Source organism: Mucor mucedo (genome assembly GCF_025094135.1).
Source record: "Mucor mucedo strain NRRL 3635 chromosome Unknown EV154scaffold_31, whole genome shotgun sequence".
Taxonomy (NCBI): domain Eukaryota; kingdom Fungi; phylum Mucoromycota; class Mucoromycetes; order Mucorales; family Mucoraceae; genus Mucor; species Mucor mucedo.
Genome location: NW_026252315.1, coordinates 1 through 18088, shown reverse-complemented (window position 1 = coordinate 18088; position 18088 = coordinate 1). Strand labels below are relative to the sequence as shown.

The following is an 18088-nucleotide window of genomic DNA, read 5'->3' as shown; positions in this document are numbered from 1 at the left end:
TTCTTATTGTCATCCTTATAGGTAAATCGCGGCGTTTTAAACATCACGTCACTCCCGCTGCCAAATACAAAAAGGTTTTTTTATTTTTTATTTTGTTTTTCTTTTATTTTTCGTTGCATACATGTCAGCTCTTCACAACGTTACCGAATTCCTCTCGAAAAACCCTAAAGCTTCACGATTAACGTTGACAGCTATTGCAGCCTCAGCCTTAACTGCCAGTGCTTTACTTGGATACCAACGCCTGACCCGACCCCGAATGGTGAGCTCGAGAAAGACGTCAGTTGATCTTCCAACGTTAATTTCCATTATTGATGAAGAAGCAAATGAACCTGTACCCGAGAAAATGGATGAATCTCTTGTGCTTGAACTTTTGGCACGTAACATTGCATTTTTCGGTATCGATGGTGTCAACAAGATTCGTCAAGCCCGTGTTGTGATTTTAGGTGCTGGTGCTATAGGGTCTTGGACATGCCTCATGCTGGTTCGATCGGGTGTTGAGCATGTACGTATTGTTGATTCTGGACGTATTCGTTTAGAGACCTTATCCAGACATGCGGTGGCTAAAATCAATGATATTGGCAAATCCAAGGCTACAGTCATGAAGACTTACATTGCGCAAGTAGCACCCAACGCCACAGTCGAGCCCATCGAGACACGTATCACTATGGAAAATATGCAAACTTTGCTTGCAGGCAACCCAGATTATGTGGTGGATACCTTGTCTAATGTCAAGGACAAGATTTTGTTAGCAAAGTATTGTAAAGAAAATAATATCAAGATTGTCAGTGCCATGAGTGCAGGTGCCAAAGCAGATCCTACTTTGATGCAGATGACTGACATCAGTGAGTCCTTTTCAGAGCCTTTGGCTCGCATGTATCGTAGACAATTAAGAAAGTTTGGTATTGATCGTGGTATTCCCATTGTCTATTCTACTGAAAAGTCATTACAAGTAGGCGAACACGGTAAAATGACTGGTTGACAAAAGAAAAACCTAAAACCCTAACCTTATTATGTATAGTGCCTGATTTTAGAACGCGAGCATTGCCGGTGCTCAGTCCTGTTGCAAGCATGTATGGAATGGCTCTTGTTACTTACATTGTTACACAATTAGCGGAATTCTCAGCATACAAATTGCCCACCAACAAGATGCGTGACAGCGTCTATGCTCGATTACAAAAGGATGTGGCATCCAAAGAAGAGTTTGTTTATGGTAACACGTAAGTTTGATTACTAAATTTGTTGTTGGGTGGAATTTTATTACTGATGCGACGTACAATTCCATTTAGAACCGATACCTTGAACGTGGCAGAGATTGGATATGTGTTTGATGAAATGTGGGGAGGGAAAAGTGCGATCTCTTGTGCTCAAGATCGTATGTTAGTACTGACACGATGGAACAAGCACAAGGTGGGTAATTTGAATAATTTAATCTTATTGACAAAAGACGAAGCCGTGGTTCACGATGCCCTGGATGATTTAGTTGCTCATTATGGTTCTGAACGTGTGGATAAGATCGAAAAGGAATTTGCGCTGGAAAAGCATCTCCAAGAATTATGGAACTCTGTTTAAAATAAAGCAAGATAAAAAAGAAAAATTATTTATAGAAGGTGGAATATGGGAATGATGGGGAGGGAGAAAGCTATGATTTTTTTTAGACAGAACAAAAAAAAAAAAAAAACTAGATTGGTATCTTTTCTACTTCAGCACGAGCTTCTTGCCATGATTCAAGATTCTATAAGAAAGAGATGAGCACACATATACTTTTATTACACACACACAAATTACCTTTTGACAATAACGAATATGAATTTTGGCATAGGCAATTAGCATATCACGCATATCTTGTATCTTTTCAGTCTGGAAACGGTCGAGGTCAGATTGGAGTTCTGTAGAGATGGTTGTTAAATCGGTCTTTGTGATATCTAGAGCCTCTTGGAGGACACCCATAGCATCCTTAGACATGCCAATTTGATTACGACGGGTTGCTTCTGGATTGACGTCAATGATATTCTGCAAGGTATGACCTACAGCACTAATGACCTTCATGGGACCCCCACTCCAATTAGCAGGACGATCGATACGAACTGTACTACTGCTACTGTTACTGGAAGTACGGTATGGATTCTCTTCCTCCTCTTCTCCATTGATCTCATCCACATTGACAGCGTTTGCTCCAATGGTTCTTTCTCTAGTCATGGCTTCCTCCAGACGCTTTGCTTCGTTTTCCATTCTGAGAAGGTTATCCAAGGTATCCTTTTTGTGGTTGAGAGAGTTTTCAATGAGCTCAACTTGAGCATGCTTCATGTGGCGAAATTTCAATACTTGCTTGATGATTTGAGCAAATTGGGCATGCTCTTGAATTGGCTCAGCAAATTCGCCCTCGAGGGAAGTCACCATGTGACCTGTTTCTGTGTAAGAAGCATCCACAGCCTGACCGACTTTCTCAATGGCATTTGCAACATTTCCCGTCTCGTTTAAACTAAAGCCGTTATAGACGGCGCCTAATTCTGCATAATCGTTTGCCAGTTCTACATTATGAAAGTCAGGGACCTATTTTCTCAAACTATAAAATAGAAAGTGATTAAATACCTCCTAAGCGGCGTATGACTTTGCGCTGACTTTTATCGAGATTGTTACTCATGTAATTAGCAATGCGAAAGGTGAATTTCTCAGATTCTTCAAATCTTGGATCCGGATTTTTTAATTGATATGCAGCTGATGGAGTAGGAATTAAATTGCTCGATAAAACCGGGTTAAATGTGTGGGCTTGTAGGTCGGGTTGTTTACTGAGCACCATCTGTAACGGGTTCTTTGGTAAGGTAGACAAAGGGGGAGAATGGAGCACATCCGACTATGTAAGACTGTTAGTATTTAGAGCGTTTCATTATGAATTATCTTTTTTTTTTTTTTTTTTTTTTTTTTACCCAAGAGCCGCCACTTTCCAAGAATCGGTGAAAGACATGATCTTTGCCTAATTCGGGATGCTTGGCAACTCGATTTAAAAATGTTTGAAGCATGCGTTTTCTTTTTTCAACCATGGGTAAGTCATCCTTGACTCTTGTTTGCAATGCAGCATAGTCCACTTTACTGGAAATGTTAGTTTGATAAAAAGGAAATGTCTACACAAGAATTACCCAAGGAATGCTTTTCGGGTATGGGCGGTACAATGAGGGCAGGATGGAGTAAAGTCAATGCTTTTCGAAAGGACTCGAATTCGCTATATCTTCGTTTTGTTTCAATGTCCTACATATTCAGCGTTAGACTTGTGCATTCCAAAACATATAAACAACAACAAAAAAGTTTATTTTTTTTTACACCAATACGGATATGATAGGCAATATAACTTTTACCAGAAGGAGAGTCTGATTGTTTTTGAGCCCCCGTGATAAAGATATAGTTTTCATCGTGGTGTAGTGCTCTGTCAATAGCACAGTCGCAGCTTGGTTTAAGTGAATTACGTTGACTCATTAAAAAAGTATAAAGAAGAGAGGAGATTTAGGGAGTAAAAATAAAATAAAAATAAGGAAATCAAGAAAAACGACGTAATGTAGTGTATGTAACTATTCAAAAGAGTGCATGTAGTCGGCTAACAGTGCACACTCATGACACATTTGTTTACAAGTTGTACCACCCACTCTTTTTTATAAAAAAAGAAAAAGACCCCTACATTTCCTTTACCCAAGTCTGGGATTACAGTCATAACTTTTTTTTATTGTATGTAAGGGTGTATTTAGTTATTGAGCATATACATAAAAAAAAAAAAAAAAAAAATGGGAAGAAGGGGAGGGAATGATTCATGGGTGGAGAAAGATAAAGGGGGAGGGATGCTTAGTTTAATATATATAGTTAATTTTTTTTTTGCTTAAATATCAGATGGAAGGAAATAAGTGTCAACTGTACTCATTTCCATTGTACCTTCACCTCTTTCGAATTCGTAAATCATAACAAGTAAAGGTGGAGCATCCTGTAGTAACAAGTTTTCGGTAGTTGTGAATTTTGACTCAATATCTTCAAACACCTGCATTCAAAGGGGGGGGGGGAGAAGGATTAAGGGAGAGGAGGGTTAATTTATTATTTGATAATGTTATACGCTAGTATTTTACCTGAACCACGCATAGATTATTAATGGCAATATCGACTTCTTCCCACGACTGAAGTGAACGTATGCCCTTCATAAAGGCATCAAAGAATTGATTTACATAGACAAAACTATACATGTATTTGCCTTCATTTAACCAAAGTGCCTGCTGAACTTCTTTTGATTCCAAGACAACATTACCAAACGAATAAATGGTGGTGGTACATTCAATCGTACGTCGATCTCGGGTCTCAAAAAAGGACGTGTTATTAAAGAAGAAATCAGTCATATTTAGATTAAGGTTGAGTTTCACGTTAGCAGAGAGCGTAGTGCTTGCAAAGGTGCTGGTAATCTCATGTAATAGAGGACATTTTCCTTTGGCTACAGCAGTAGGATCTACAGAGGGAAGGCTGTTGGGAATGCACTCGGGTAAATTAGCCAATGTATGAGGTATAGTGATCTGAAATAGAGTGTTAGAAAAGATCAGACTCTGAAATGATATAAAACAAATGTACTCACAGATGGATCATAGGGAAGAGAATATTCTAAGTATAGACAGATATAGTTTGGCCATAATGGATAGATGGATGGATCAATCCAAGCATTATTAGGGGTTGTAGACATTAAATTGTTCTGTAAGATAGAATTGATGGACGAACTTGAATTTTTAATATTGTTCTTTTTCTTGTTGTATTTCTTATAGGTCTTTTTTAGCTTTTTTTCCTTGTTGCTGAGATACTCACTCGTGGGCTGATCTACCAATTCGACAGAGTCTTGCCCATTGGGAAATAATTGCTGTAACACGTCTGTGGTGGTGGCGTTGGCAATATTGGAGAGAGAAAAGGAGCCTGTTGTCATTCCACCCATGGCAGTATCATTTATGGCGCCAAAGAATGGCTCATAAAAGGGATCTTTGATATCAAGCATAGAGAGCGAAGGTTGGCCCTCGCTATACATCATGTCAAATACATAATCTGCGGGTGAAGGAGAAGAAGACATGCTAGACTCATCGGATGATAGGGATTCAGAGGAATGCGTAGAGTTCATCTTTTGTGCTTGTGGCTGTCTACGCTGTAAGTTTTGTTTGCTTGATTTTCTCATCTGTTGCTGCTGTATGGGTTGTTGTTGCTGTTGTTGTTGTTGCTGCTGCTGTGTAGATACGTAGCCTTCATCGGCTTCTACAGAGTCTGTCAACAATCGCATGACTAAGATTTTTAAGGCATTAGTATTTTTTTACTTGTAAGATTATGCGGTGACTCACAGTGAGGGTCTCCTTTGCGAGTATTTTTCAAGACTTGGATATGAGAAGAGACTTGCTTTCGTGTACGTATCTTTGTTGTTTTACGGAAAATAAAATCAGAGATTAGTTCATTTCGACCTAAAATAAAATTTAATTTAATAAAATGGATTAGGCATAATTGTAATTTTTATTTATTTTTTTACCACACGGTTTTCCATTGACGAGTATTTTTCTTCTGCCTAATTTTGGGATGGTTTCCAGGGCTTTTATAAAGGCAGCTTCTACATCTGGTGGCCATACCTGCTGCTATTTATGAAAAAAAAAGAATAAGAAACACGAAAGAAAAGAGAGAGAAAGAGAAATGCAACGAACCTCTTCTTTTTCCTTATTGGAGACGTGATCCATTTGTTGCTGTAGTTGGTTCATTTTGTGTTGTCGTGATCTTTTATCATTAAAATCAGTATTGGATTCCTGCTTAAAAAATAAATCTTGAGGACAAGCCAACATTTTTATATTTTTTTTAGGAACAAGCAAGAAAAAAAAAAGTTTTTTAATCAAAAAGAAGAAAGTTATTTATATTTACAACGAATTGCATTATTTATGTCTGTGAGTTTTTTTTATGGAATCATTGGCTGTCATTCATATCTTTTGCCTGCTAAAAAAAATAGAGATGAAACCATTTATTTATTGTGTATCGACTTTTTTAGGATTGGAATGATCCATTATAGTAATAAATCTGTCCTTTTTCTGTTCTCATCCCAGTTCATTTATCAATGTGTATTTTATCTCTCAATCTCACTCTCACTCTATTCTCTTTTTTTTTCTTCTTTGTGATTGTAACTGTGAATCATCTTTCTTTTTATAGACACTTACATACTGCAAAAAAAAAAAAAAAAAAAAAAAAAAAAAAAGACATCATCATCATGGTTAGGAAATATCTTTTATATGCAGCGTACAAACATGCATGTATGTTAAATTTCATCTTTTCCTAATCCGTCTTGAGCCAATCTAAGGGGGTCTATGGTCTCCTTCTAAATAAAACTCATGTACCATATGACGAAGATATTAATTTTCTCTTGTTCATGATTGAAATGAATGTTGTGTATTAAAAACCCCCCAATTCTGTCGATCAAATACATATACACACACACACACACACACACACACACACAGACATTTTTTTTTTTTTTTTTTTTTGAGTGGGATTTTTTTTTTCCTTTTTATTTATTGACGTTGTTTCTTGTTGTAATTATCATTCTTTCTAGTATTCTTAAAAGTGCTGCTGCTGACAGCTTTCTCAATCTTGATATCGACAGGTTTATCAAATAACTCGGATTGAACCTTGACAAACTGATCGGCAACGGCTTTGTTGGCATCGTCTTTATTCTTGTACACCACAAATCCATAACGCAAGTATTTCAGTGTCTCTGGGCACTACTTTTTATCATCAGTTATGCTGCCCCCCTTTTTTTTTCGTTTACTTGTAACTTACTCTCATGACTTTATATTCAACCATTTCACCATAACTACCCAAGGTCTTGAACACAGCACGAGCATGTTGAATACTGGGAATTGTTTCTGAAAGTCGAAAGAAAGTTCTGCTGGGTGTGAAACTCTTCTTGACTGTCTCTGTAGCAACTGTCTTTAAGGTGGTTGACATGTTTAAAAAAAAAAGTAGAAATTAAAGGGGGGGCCTCACACTATTAAAAAAAAAAAAGAGAGGGAAAAAAAAAGGGCATAAAACGTGACTGTTTCTTAAAACATTATAAAAGATGACGTCCGGGAGGAGGTTTTTTTTTTTTTTTTTTTTTTAGAAAAAAAAGGATAATTTATGTATTAGGTGGTGATGTTTGTCGCGATTGACTTGGAGGTGGAGTTAATGGATAGATGGGATAATGTGTCAGTGTATAATCTACTGCAGAAGTAGCGAATGTCCGTTTTGAAAGTTGATCTATTTAGAGATATTTTAGTCATGATGTGATGTATATAGATACTAAACTTACCCATCAAACTTGGTATTGTTCCCGATGTTTTCCATTCATTATTGCTGCGTGCCGAGTTGGGTGGACTAGGTAGATGATGTGAAGCTCCAGAAGAATGGGGAGGTGAGATGGGCCACACACCTGTGGGGGAAGGTGTGGAGGTGGATGTGAATGGAATTTGGTTTGTACAGGAAGACGAGGATGAGGATGGGGAAATCGATAGGTTTAACATGGAATGGGCTATACTGGTGTGAGAATTTGAAGGTCGCATGATAGATACAGGCGTTGAGGCTGCTGCTGTTGCTGCTGTTGGTGGTGGAGGAGGTGGTGGAGACAGTGAACCATATCTGCTAGATGAGGAATACGGCGAGCCTACATAAAAATAAGTAACAGCAATGATTTTTTTATAAAGTCAACTTACCCCGCCGCTTAATGTCGACTTGTTCTTTGGAGACATTGATGCCTTGTACGGAGTGACGGTGTGGTCTGACCTTATGACTCTCATGATGAGTAGAAAGAGGACTGGGTGTGAATGCAGTCATGAGTCTCTCAATCCTTCTTAGTCTATCTTCTATTCTATCCATGGCCTCTACAGGCTGCTTTGTATTTTGGTTAGACTTTTGTTGTCTCTTTTCCGAATGGTTTACACATTCAATATTGTTGGTGGCACAGAAATTACAAGGATTGCCACCATCACATTTAGTTTTTCTTCTGCGGCAAGTCTCACATGCTGAGCCTGAAGAAAGTCTTCTTGCCGCTTGAGTTGAAAACACACTACGAGAATGGTCAGGTACAACACTGTAAACACAATCCACATTCTCTTCTGTGCAATGAGCACAAGGACGTTGTGAGTTACAGACACGTCGACGTCTTCTGCACTGTTCACACGCCTTTTTTAAAGTAGAACATCTTTCTATCATCATTCTTTGTTGGTGTTGTTTATCACTGGAAGGTGGTGAATTCAAAGGCATAATGGTTTGTGTATTAAAAGAAAAAGAAGAAAAAGAAAGAGAAAGAGAGAGAGAGAGAGAAAACGAAAATACTTTTTTTTTTTTTCCCCTTTTTCCGCCCCTCCCCCCTTTTTTTTTTTTTTTTTTTTTTTTTTTTCGGTCGGTTCTCTCTCCGGACCCGGGGCTGTGAGGTACAAAGAGATAATGTGATTTCGATCCCCACACTCTAGCAAAAGCGTCTAATGACAAAATGGCTTATTTGTTATGTTACATGTTTTCTTATTTCCATGGTCCCCAAGCTTGTCAAAAAAAAAAAAAAAAAAAAAAAAAATAATAGTGAGGGAAGGGGGCACGAGCCCAAACTTTTTGTTTTATTATGCATACACACATCCGTTAACGTACGTACGTACGTACTTACGATGTATAAATACACAGTTTTTTTTTTTTTTTATTATTATTTCCGGATGTTTCTATGGAAAAGGCAAGAAAATAGGTCCTTTTAAATACATATTCAAGAATAATAAAAATTTAAAAAAAAAAAGTGTTTTCCTCCCCCATCCATACATCTTTTCCTCCCTTTTTTTGTTTGTGCGCACCACCGCATCACAGGTTTCTTTTTTATTACTTCCCAAAAATTCCGGCTATTCCGACGGTGATACAAAACCTTGTTTTATCGCATTGAACTGTTTCTTTGCATTGATTTTGAAAAGCCTACGCTGGGTGGACTTTGTCTGGTCATGTCCGTAATAAATTCATGGTGCAGGGCCTCTTTGGGTGTCAATCTTTTGGCTGGGTCCCACTGTAAACATCGGTGGATAAAGTCCACAAACACAATATCATGACATTTCAACGCTTGGTATAACGGTCTTGTGCTAGGCAATCTTTTCTTTCCTTTCGAGTTGACAACAAGCCGAGGGTATCCACCAGAATCTATATATTAAATAGTTAGCACTCATCATTTTTTAGTTTATTTATTTAACACTTGCCAAAAAACAATTTACGTCGGCTGCATCGCTCCACGAGGTGTCGATCGGGTAATCCCATTGTTTCCATAATACACGCTAATTGTTCCTGCTCATTCTCACCCGGGAATAAAGGAAGTCCCGTATATAACTCAGCAGCAATACACCCTACACTCCACATATCAATGGCTTTATGGTATGATAATCCCAATATCACTTCAGGTGAACGATAGAACCGACTTTGGATATATGTGTACACTCGTTCGGATTCAAAGCAACTGCTACCGAAATCAATGACTTTAATCGAACTTTTCGCTGGATGACGCAACATGATGTTCTAGACGATAAATTAGTAAAAAAAAAAAAAAAAAAAAAAGATTAAAATTGTGTTTGTTTACCTCGGGTTTCAAATCACAATGAATGACATTATGGTCGGCCAACATAGATAATGACTCTAATATTTGCATTGTCATCTTCTTGATCAAGCTTAGACTGAAACCTTGAAAATGGTTACTTTTGATAAACTCATACAGGTTCATAGATAGGCATTCAAAAGCGATACACAGGTGATTTCGAAAGTAGAAATGATCTGACATTTGAATAGTATTGTATTTATCATGAGGATCCCATTCAACTAGTTTCTTGAGAATACTGACTTCTGTAATGGCTTGCGCATGAAAACGTTTCTTATTACGGATCAATTTAATCGCTACCATAGTAGCCGTCTTATGATCAAAGCATTTTACAACCTGCCCAAACGATCCTCTGCCCAGCAAATCAACCATCTCGTATCTGTATGCCAAATGATCCTGCATCATGATCTTGTAATCCCCTCTTTCGTCATCAAATCCAAAATTAACAGGATCCATTAAATTGCCATGTTTGTTAGGCGCATGGGGTCCTACAAAATAAATACTCGTATAATCATGAATCTCTATTTGTCGTTCATATTCCGACAGATACTGTCCATAGTATTTTAAAGCTGTATTCACGCTCTTGGGTGATCTGCCTTCCTCTAAATTAGGCTTATAACTGGCTGTACGCCTTACATTGGCAGGTTTTACTGTGGGGGTAGGAACATGACTCTTTCGTTTTGTAATGGGCATACGTTTTTCTTCTAACTTGTGTGTCATGGGCGTTGTTGACATGGATTTTCGTAAACTGGGTTGTGTTGTCGACATAGATTTCTGCAAAATAGGTTGCGTTGTTGTCTTCTTTTTGGGAATAGTCATTAACAATGGGTTAAGCTTCATCGGGGGTAAAGGTAAAATAGGTATAGGCGGAGGTGTAGCCAAACTACCCGGTAGAGTCTATAAATGTACAAATTTTATAGTTAAGTGATACTATTTTTTTTTTTCGGTTGCTTCAAAAGAGAAACTCACCTTTCCTCTTTTGCGTCCAACGGCTTTAGGCTCGCTCTGAGAAAGAATAAATGACTGTCGTTGAATTTCCAGTGCTTTAATATCCTGTTCGATTTGTGCGAGGTCTTGCGAAAGGTTTAATTTATACTCTGGTGACACGGGCCGTTTTTCGTGAGCACTGTTTGAGCGACTACTGGTATAGCTTGAATCGCTCTTCTTTTTCTTGATGGACGAGGTTCTCTGCTTTAATGTGGTAGAGACATGATGTCTGGGTACAGGAGGAACAGGTGGGATATTATTGGGCACGGCTGGTTTTAGGCTGCTGGAACGAGGAAGGGGTGGAGGAGGCGAATACGTAAAGGAGCGATGTCGACTCTGACGAGAATAGCCCTGATATTCTGCCAATGTATTCGAATACTCTACTTCCTTGGGTGATAAACTAGAAGAAACTGTTCTTCTAGGATTTATTGTGCTTGTGTCCTTACTATTCAAGCTAACTTTTCGCTTAATTTTATTCATGAGTGGTTGCAATGTTGAAAATTCCTCTTGTGGTGGTGGTGGTGGGGGAGGGGGAGAGCGTAATTTGGTTCGATTAGAATCTTTTAAGGACTTTGTTTTGCGTACAGAGACGGGTTGTTTCGGACTGGTTTGAGATAGGGTACGTCTGTGCTGCTTTTCGTCTCGTTGGAGTGTAGGGAACTCGTAGGCTTCTAACCAGTCCTTACCAGAAGGCGTGGTTAAGATATCGACATACGACGTGACTTGTGTGTCAATCGGAGGTACTGTTCGTGAACGACTACTGGCGGTGGATGTTGTATAATGACTTGAATCTCGGCCTTCTTGACTAGAAGAAGCCTTGGATGAGCTCATTAGAAAAAAAAAAGTTGGGTCACTGGAAAGGGTTTTAAAAATACATTAGGGGGTGCGGGAAAAATACACGTTTTTTCCACACCTGTGCGCGGATATTTAAAATAAAAGATCTGTAAAAATGGTCCTTAATTATCACCAGACCCGTTTATATTTTCATTGAACTATGGATCTGCTTTCCCACATGGTATCCTAACAATTTCATCCATTCGCTCATACACCAAACGTGTCTGAATCAAACAAAAGCTTACTGCCATGTGCTCATTGAAACACCGATTTATGGTGTCATTTTAGATTTGCAATAACCCGCTTGGGGAGAGATCCCTTGACGAGGCAGCATGTACACATCAATTGAACTCTCCTCCCATAAAAAAGTGCTTAAATAGGCTAACAAACAACGTATTTTTAGCCCATACAAAAAAAAAAAAAAAAAAGGTAAAAATGTTAGCAGTAAAGCAGCTATTCCTCATTTGGGATTTTGATGGAGGAACAATGCTCGTGTTACGTTGCAGTGGGAGTTAAAACTATAAATAGCCTTGGCTGTGCCACAAAAGGACAGGCCCTCATTGTTCATGATTTGCATTGAGCTGCTTAGAATCCGTAAGATGCTCCCTGATAAGACCCAATTCCTGTCATAAAGATGTATTCAATTCAGAATAGTATTAATTGACTGTGACGATGGGTTATTAACTGAAAAACGGTTGTGCTATTGATTGATTATTTTTGTGCAAATCTTTTTGACTGAGTAATATTCGGTACAGACATATGCCTGAAAAAGCACAACACTTTCGATGATATCGTATGAATGCTATAGTAAAAAAAAAAATCATTTATCCGAAAGCTCAAAGGATGGCCTTCGCCAGAAATTCTGTCTGCCCTTTTCTTAATACAGAAGACACAAATACGGTTACTGAAGTGCATGATGTTTATTGTTTCTTTGCAAAATAAACCCCATTTATTTAATCAAGGTTTAATGCAGCTTTATTTAAAATTGTTACGGCCATTTTGTCCACAATGCTTAAATCGTGCACATTCCTCACTTTTTGTCTTTTTATAGAGATAATTTATTTATGTTTATGACGACTTTCCTTTTTTTTCTCTGTGTAGTAGTATTTATAATATGGCAAATGCTATAGGGAGCACTGTGGTACAACGTCAAGTTTTTATTCAATTAGTGTCCATTTGAGTATACATATGAGGGTCATCCCAAAAAAATAATGCAGAATCATCTTTTCTTCTGCGGTTCCAATACTCTCAAAAGTCCTGCCATGATTCTGTCTTTGTTACGTTTCTAAAAAAAAAAAAAAAAAAAATAGCTGGGTCAAACAATTGCACATGAAACACTGATATCTATTTTGAAGGTGGAACTGGCTGTCAACACTACATTGTGCGGTTTTTTACTTTGGTTTTTGCTTCCCAAACGATTCAAAAGGGATGCTGTAATGAAGATTCGCGTCTGATTCAGTACCCTTAAATTCTTCAGCGAATGAAAAGTAGTGCAGAGGATTGATTTCATATTGTAAAGCTCAATAAGGCCAATCCTCGTAAGGATAATTTGGCGGTAGTCCGATGACTGTAGCAATGCAGGGCCATTATGTTCTTGCAATTGGAATGAGCGCAATTTAAATCCCTGAACGGGCATGACTACTCCAGGTTGAAAAAAAAAAAAAAAAAAAAAAAAAAAAACTCGAAAGGAAAAAAGAAGAACGAAATATAGACGGGTAGACAAGAGCTGGTTTATGTCAGGATGATTAATTGTTTATTTAATCACACAATGTTTCAGCCCTAACTTATAGATAATAGATACATCTTCAAACACCTTCAGGCTTATGTTCACAATTGCTAAAGAATGATAATTGACCCTCTTGAATAATCTAAACACCTACTAGCGGTATAGCGCTAGAGTAATCATAAATTAACCTCTGATGTACTTAACAAAAAAAAAAATATCCATCACAAATGTTTATTAATTTACAATCGCACCTGGATAGCTCTATCAAAAGGCGCGGTCTATAATTCTTGGTGTATCACCTTTTGACCACCATTATTTTTACGTTGATGTAAGGGAATATAAGCAGGGGGAGTGTCCAAGAGCTCGTTATAAGTGGAGTACAATGCAGTCACCTTATTTCCACGAATTTCTATAGCACCCTTTCTACCGCCATAAGCTTTCGAAATACCAATATCGATTAAAATGAGTTTGCCTCCGCAACGGGTATGTATAGCTCCATCATGCTGGACAGTATGACCCACAACCATTCGATTAGCCTCCATCATATCTAGAGCTTTATCCAAGACGCTACATATTTCATCCTCATCATCTAACGCATAACCTCTATACCATGTGGGCCCTTCATTACCGAAAATGCCATGCTTATCGCCTCTACGACCATGTGATTTCATGTAAGGAATAATGCTATCGTGAGTTTGGTCGTTAATCCAATCAATACCAAATTTGCTAAAATGGGGAGTAATTCCACCATGGCAGAATACTGTGGAACCCACTTTCGTAGTCATATTTAATAGAGTTAGATATTCGCCAATAAACCCGTCGGCTTCGAATGCCTTTTTACGAGCTTCAACGCCTCCAAAAGTCTCTGGCTCTCCAGGATAAACATAGCGCCAATCACCAACTAAATTCATAATTTCATGATTTCCTAGCAAAGGAATGACCAGTCCACCTTGTAATGGCGCTTCTTTACGCATCTGTTGAATTAACTCATATAAGGCAATGGTGTCTGTTCCGCGATCAACCACATCACCCTGATTAAAGAAGTAGTAAACAAGTTAGTAGAGCACACAATGTATTAAAATTCAACTTACTGTTTGGACAAAGATAGCATCACCACCAATCCAATGGTGGTCCTGATCAATAAGCTTTGAGAACTTGAGGATCGCAAGTGTGTTGGGTAAATCACCATGGAGATCACCCAAAGCAACAATACGGCGTTCAAATTCTGTCTTTTTGGCAGCGGCAGAGGCAATGAACAGAGTTGTGAACAACAGGATGGCTGATTTGATCATTTTAAATAAAGGTTCTCGAGGAAGAAAGGACGTCAAAATTTAAACCAATGGTTTATGTTTATTTTATGTGTGTAACTTGGAGGATATGCAGCATTAAAAAGTGTTAGCGAGGAGCTGGAGATGTTGATCTCGAGCGATATTTACTTTGCTTCAAAGATAGCTTATTAAACATACTACTATCTTTAGGACCGTCACTATCTTCAGAAACGTTGCTAAATGAGCTCATAGTGGGAATATTGCCACTTCCTAGTCTCATTAGACCGCTTAATCTCTGCTTTGATGATTTCTTCACTTTCTTGTCTTCTGGTCTAACTACTGCTACTGGCACAGGTGAATGTTGAAGACAGTATTTGGACACACTACCGAGCAGCATGCCTTTAAATTCGGATAATCCTCTTGTGCCAACAATTAAAAGTGATGGTTGATACATGGTAATCATATTCTGAATGGTTTCCTGTACTTTGCCGATGACAAATTCGATGACAACGCTTATCTGGAATTAAATGTTTAAATATCTAAAAGTAAAATTGCAGGATAGTTTAAATGCTTACTTTTTTTTCTTCTGCAGTGTTTTTCATAATCTTTGCCATTACTTGGCTTGCCTTTTCTCTGGACTGCTTTGCTTCGAAATCTAAAAGGTTTGCCATATTTCCTTTTTTATCTAGATTTCTTTTGATTTAATCTAGCCGACAAGTTTTTTTTTTTTTCAGTTTTGGTTTACCATTCATATCCACAGTTACTACTCTCAACACGATCAGTTCATCTCCTTCGTCCATTATTTCCTACATTATATCTTAATATTCAGAATAATATAATCAAAGAGTATCATGCAACTTTACATCAGTAGCCCAAGTAAGTGCATATTCACTATAATTTGCTAAATCTGTGGCGACCATAAATGTTCGAGAGCGTCTTGTTCGCTTAAATCCAGGTGATTTTCCTCTCAAAGTAAATGAATAGTTTGGCAAGTCCTTATTGGTCATCGTATCAAATGATACAACTTTGACAAAATTCTCTCCATTGGCAACAGTAGTCATTTTGGGATATGTTTGTAAGGAAAAGGAGAAAAAAAAAATTGAATTAAAAAATTCAATATGGACAAATTTTCCTCGCCGGGGTTTGTGTACCGCGAAACAATGAAACACCGCGAGACAGAGAATTCAATTGATAAGCTTTGTGATGTGTACTAATCCCAGGGAAGAAAAAGGAACAGACAATATGCTTTAAAAAATCAAGGAACACATGAGAGTCCAACCATTTAGTTGAAATTAATGGCAAAAGACTGTGTAGTTTTCTGACTTTTTCTTCTCTGATTGGCTGGCTTTTTTAGCCGAAACGTCTTTAAAGACGTCATGGAATAGAGATCCCCCACCTTTACGCTTCAGCGATATAGTGGCTTTATTTTGTTCGGTATTTCACTTTTTACATATGATACTTTTGTACAATATCTTACGTTCTGAATCCTTTCGTTTTTTTTTGAAATCATTTTCTTTCTTACGCGTCAGATGCAATATATATTCTCAACATATTTAAAGCTACGTACGTGATGATATGTCGGTCTTCTTTGACTTCCTGTATCAAAAACTGACGGTGAGCAAGCGATAAATGAGCTTATGGTTTTTTGAAGATACAAATCTAGACAAGAGTAAATCAAATGTTTTGAGTTAGATTACATTAAAATATAAAATATGCAAATGCCACCTATGATTTATATCATAATTTACCTTAGTTACCACCTGCTGTATTACATCAGTTAATCACCTGGGAAGGGATGTCTGATAGATGGTATATCGCGTTGACATTATACTACCCAAAAAAAAAGTTTTTTAGGGCGTGCAAATTATTTTTAAAGAATTGAGTGGGTTACGTTTTTGATGCCATTTTTAATGTGGACTTTGCCTTCACCTCCAGCAATATAGTCGAGAACAGACTAGATATAATAGAATTTAAGCACCTATCTATGGATGTAATGGTAGATGGGTACAGATCTTACCTCTTTTTGGTCCTCCTCCACCCCTTCCTCATTACTCTGACACTCGTCTTCTTCTTGCTCTTCAGTGTGGTGGCTAATTTTATCATACTCTCTTTTTCTTAAATCTATTAAGGCGAACAATTGAGTGAATATAACATAATAAATATACTAAACTTGTCCACTTTTACTTGCTGTTTTGATTTTCGTTATAAACTTTATAATAATTGACTGTACTAATAAAAAATCTGCCGCCGATGTTGTAAATCAATTTGATACCGTCTTAGTACATACTAATTGTAGTCAACCATATTCACTCATAAGTCCACTGTAATTTATAAGAGCAATCACTCCAGGAATATCACCAGTCATACCAAGCAAAAAGATTTTGCTTTGATGAATGGTTTGACTATTTTTCTTCACCATAAATCTTCTGCCGCTCAAAGAGTTCATTGGTCTCAGTGTAAAACTTATTAAATATTTTGGCATTTTCGGTCCAGGTATGATGGTTAATGGGGTCATCATTGACTCTTTTTCTCTATAGACCAAAAGATGAGTTAAAATTAAGATTGCGTTAGGGCATAGACTAATATACACACCTTTTGAAAGCAGAGATACTCATCACCATACAGTGGATAGATAAGTGTCTGGAAACTTCTAGATTTGGATTTATAAGGAAATTCATAGACATTCACATGAAGAACTAACAGATGAGCCTCCTGGAGTAGCTTCGGTAATCAAAAAAGTTGAGTAAAAATATACACAATGACTCGCTTTTTAAACGGGTAGCCTCTGCCTTTGATTTAAAAGCTTTTGAATGGTTTATGTTTTTTTTTAAAAAATATGCTACTGGCAATCATTTGACTTGAATCAAGTGATATAGTCACGAGATCTTGCGATTGATTTTTCGTTTAATAATGCAAGCACCCGTCTTTAAAGCTCTACTGTACGGCGGCTGTGGTAAGTATTGTATGGCAGCTACAGTGGGTACTGTATGGCACTTATAGTAGGCGCTGTATGGCGGCTACAGTACTTAGTGTACGTTGGAATTGGTACTACTTCTCAATAATGCTGTACATACAATAATACAGTTGCGAAAGTTGGTTTAAGTAAAGAAAGCAAGAGAAAAAAAAAGTGGGATAACAGGAGTAAAGAGCTTGTCAAACTCCGCGTCAAGCTCTCAAGATAAAATGGGAATTTGATCAGTGATAACTTTTACATGTACTCGTCAAATTCATAAGACTTTATACATAAGAGGTAAATATTGTAACAACAAATCAAAAATTGAGTGCCATTTATCTAACATGTTATTATAGCAAACTTCTTACTTGGAATAACTGCCCTTTTTCACCAACAAGGGTTCTGATAGATCCTTGTTTAGTAACGCCAGGTACATCTGGGAGTAATATGAGCACATCTAGATGAACAGTTAGGTATCGAAGCTGTTTATGTCATGGGTAACTGGTCTGCTCCTAATACAAGATTTCATGAGCCGGTCCGAGGCTTTGGATTCCGTCGGTTGCTTTAAAAAGCTAGTAAAAGGGTGTACTTGATTGATGAATTTAGAACAAGTCAGTGCTACCCAGCCTGCAAACGTAGAAGTCTTGAAACGTTTCGGATGCTCGATAACCGGCGCCCTCATAGACGAAGAGCAA

General features: G+C 37.6%; 10 protein-coding genes across 10 annotated transcripts; 2 read left to right on the top strand and 8 right to left on the bottom strand.

The window, feature by feature from the left end:
• Positions 1-121: 121 nt before the first annotated feature.
• On the top strand, positions 122-1221 carry EV154DRAFT_537333 (uncharacterized protein; the record flags this gene model as incomplete). Its single annotated transcript, XM_051604203.1, has 2 exons — positions 122-962; positions 1019-1221. The coding sequence occupies 2 exons, from the start codon at positions 122-124 to the stop codon at positions 1219-1221; spliced, it is 1044 nt and encodes a 347-aa protein (XP_051459117.1).
• A 380-nt stretch (positions 1222-1601) lies between these two features.
• Positions 1602-3500, bottom strand: EV154DRAFT_503844 (uncharacterized protein). The gene is made up of 6 exons (XM_051600963.1): positions 3316-3500; positions 3135-3243; positions 2925-3082; positions 2590-2851; positions 1786-2528; positions 1602-1732 (listed from the first exon to the last, which is right to left on the bottom strand). The coding sequence occupies exons 1-6, from the start codon at positions 3466-3468 to the stop codon at positions 1679-1681; spliced, it is 1479 nt and encodes a 492-aa protein (XP_051459116.1). The 5' UTR covers positions 3469-3500; the 3' UTR covers positions 1602-1678.
• Positions 3501-3862: 362 nt separating this feature from the next.
• Positions 3863-5744, bottom strand: EV154DRAFT_537331 (TEA/ATTS domain family-domain-containing protein; the record flags this gene model as incomplete). The annotated part of the gene is made up of 6 exons (XM_051604202.1): positions 3863-4018; positions 4104-4538; positions 4598-5283; positions 5340-5456; positions 5522-5624; positions 5691-5744. The coding sequence occupies 6 exons, from the start codon at positions 5742-5744 to the stop codon at positions 3863-3865; spliced, it is 1551 nt and encodes a 516-aa protein (XP_051459115.1).
• A 723-nt stretch (positions 5745-6467) lies between these two features.
• EV154DRAFT_503839 (uncharacterized protein) lies at positions 6468-7106 on the bottom strand. The gene is made up of 2 exons (XM_051600962.1): positions 6811-7106; positions 6468-6752 (listed from the first exon to the last, which is right to left on the bottom strand). Exons 1-2 carry the CDS (start codon positions 6976-6978, stop codon positions 6543-6545), a joined length of 378 nt encoding a protein of 125 aa, XP_051459114.1. The 5' UTR covers positions 6979-7106; the 3' UTR covers positions 6468-6542.
• A 2-nt stretch (positions 7107-7108) lies between these two features.
• Positions 7109-8331, bottom strand: EV154DRAFT_503831 (uncharacterized protein). Its single transcript, XM_051600961.1, has 3 exons — positions 7722-8331; positions 7322-7672; positions 7109-7269 (listed from the first exon to the last, which is right to left on the bottom strand). The coding sequence occupies exons 1-3, from the start codon at positions 8269-8271 to the stop codon at positions 7148-7150; spliced, it is 1023 nt and encodes a 340-aa protein (XP_051459113.1). The 5' UTR covers positions 8272-8331; the 3' UTR covers positions 7109-7147.
• A 589-nt stretch (positions 8332-8920) lies between these two features.
• EV154DRAFT_537329 (kinase-like domain-containing protein) lies at positions 8921-10081 on the bottom strand (the record flags this gene model as incomplete). Its single annotated transcript, XM_051604201.1, has 3 exons — positions 8921-9180; positions 9237-9549; positions 9611-10081. The coding sequence occupies 3 exons, from the start codon at positions 10079-10081 to the stop codon at positions 8921-8923; spliced, it is 1044 nt and encodes a 347-aa protein (XP_051459112.1).
• A 3291-nt stretch (positions 10082-13372) lies between these two features.
• On the bottom strand, positions 13373-14485 carry EV154DRAFT_440847 (Metallo-dependent phosphatase-like protein). Its single transcript, XM_051596939.1, has 2 exons — positions 14264-14485; positions 13373-14203 (listed from the first exon to the last, which is right to left on the bottom strand). The coding sequence occupies exons 1-2, from the start codon at positions 14462-14464 to the stop codon at positions 13451-13453; spliced, it is 954 nt and encodes a 317-aa protein (XP_051459111.1). The 5' UTR covers positions 14465-14485; the 3' UTR covers positions 13373-13450.
• Position 14486: 1 nt separating this feature from the next.
• EV154DRAFT_503821 (uncharacterized protein) lies at positions 14487-15517 on the bottom strand. Its single transcript, XM_051600960.1, has 4 exons — positions 15304-15517; positions 15186-15246; positions 15016-15125; positions 14487-14957 (listed from the first exon to the last, which is right to left on the bottom strand). Exons 1-4 carry the CDS (start codon positions 15499-15501, stop codon positions 14568-14570), a joined length of 759 nt encoding a protein of 252 aa, XP_051459110.1. The 5' UTR covers positions 15502-15517; the 3' UTR covers positions 14487-14567.
• A 696-nt stretch (positions 15518-16213) lies between these two features.
• On the bottom strand, positions 16214-16886 carry EV154DRAFT_561985 (uncharacterized protein; the record flags this gene model as incomplete). The annotated part of the gene is made up of 4 exons (XM_051605707.1): positions 16214-16270; positions 16332-16394; positions 16458-16561; positions 16742-16886. 4 exons carry the CDS (start codon positions 16884-16886, stop codon positions 16214-16216), a joined length of 369 nt encoding a protein of 122 aa, XP_051459109.1.
• Positions 16887-17850: 964 nt separating this feature from the next.
• EV154DRAFT_389250 (uncharacterized protein) lies at positions 17851-18084 on the top strand (the record flags this gene model as incomplete). Its single annotated transcript, XM_051595092.1, is given in 2 exon segments — positions 17851-17951; positions 17970-18084. Coding segments are annotated over 2 exon segments (216 nt in total), but the record flags the coding sequence as incomplete, so codon positions are not given.
• Between the last annotated feature and the right edge of the window lie 4 nt (positions 18085-18088).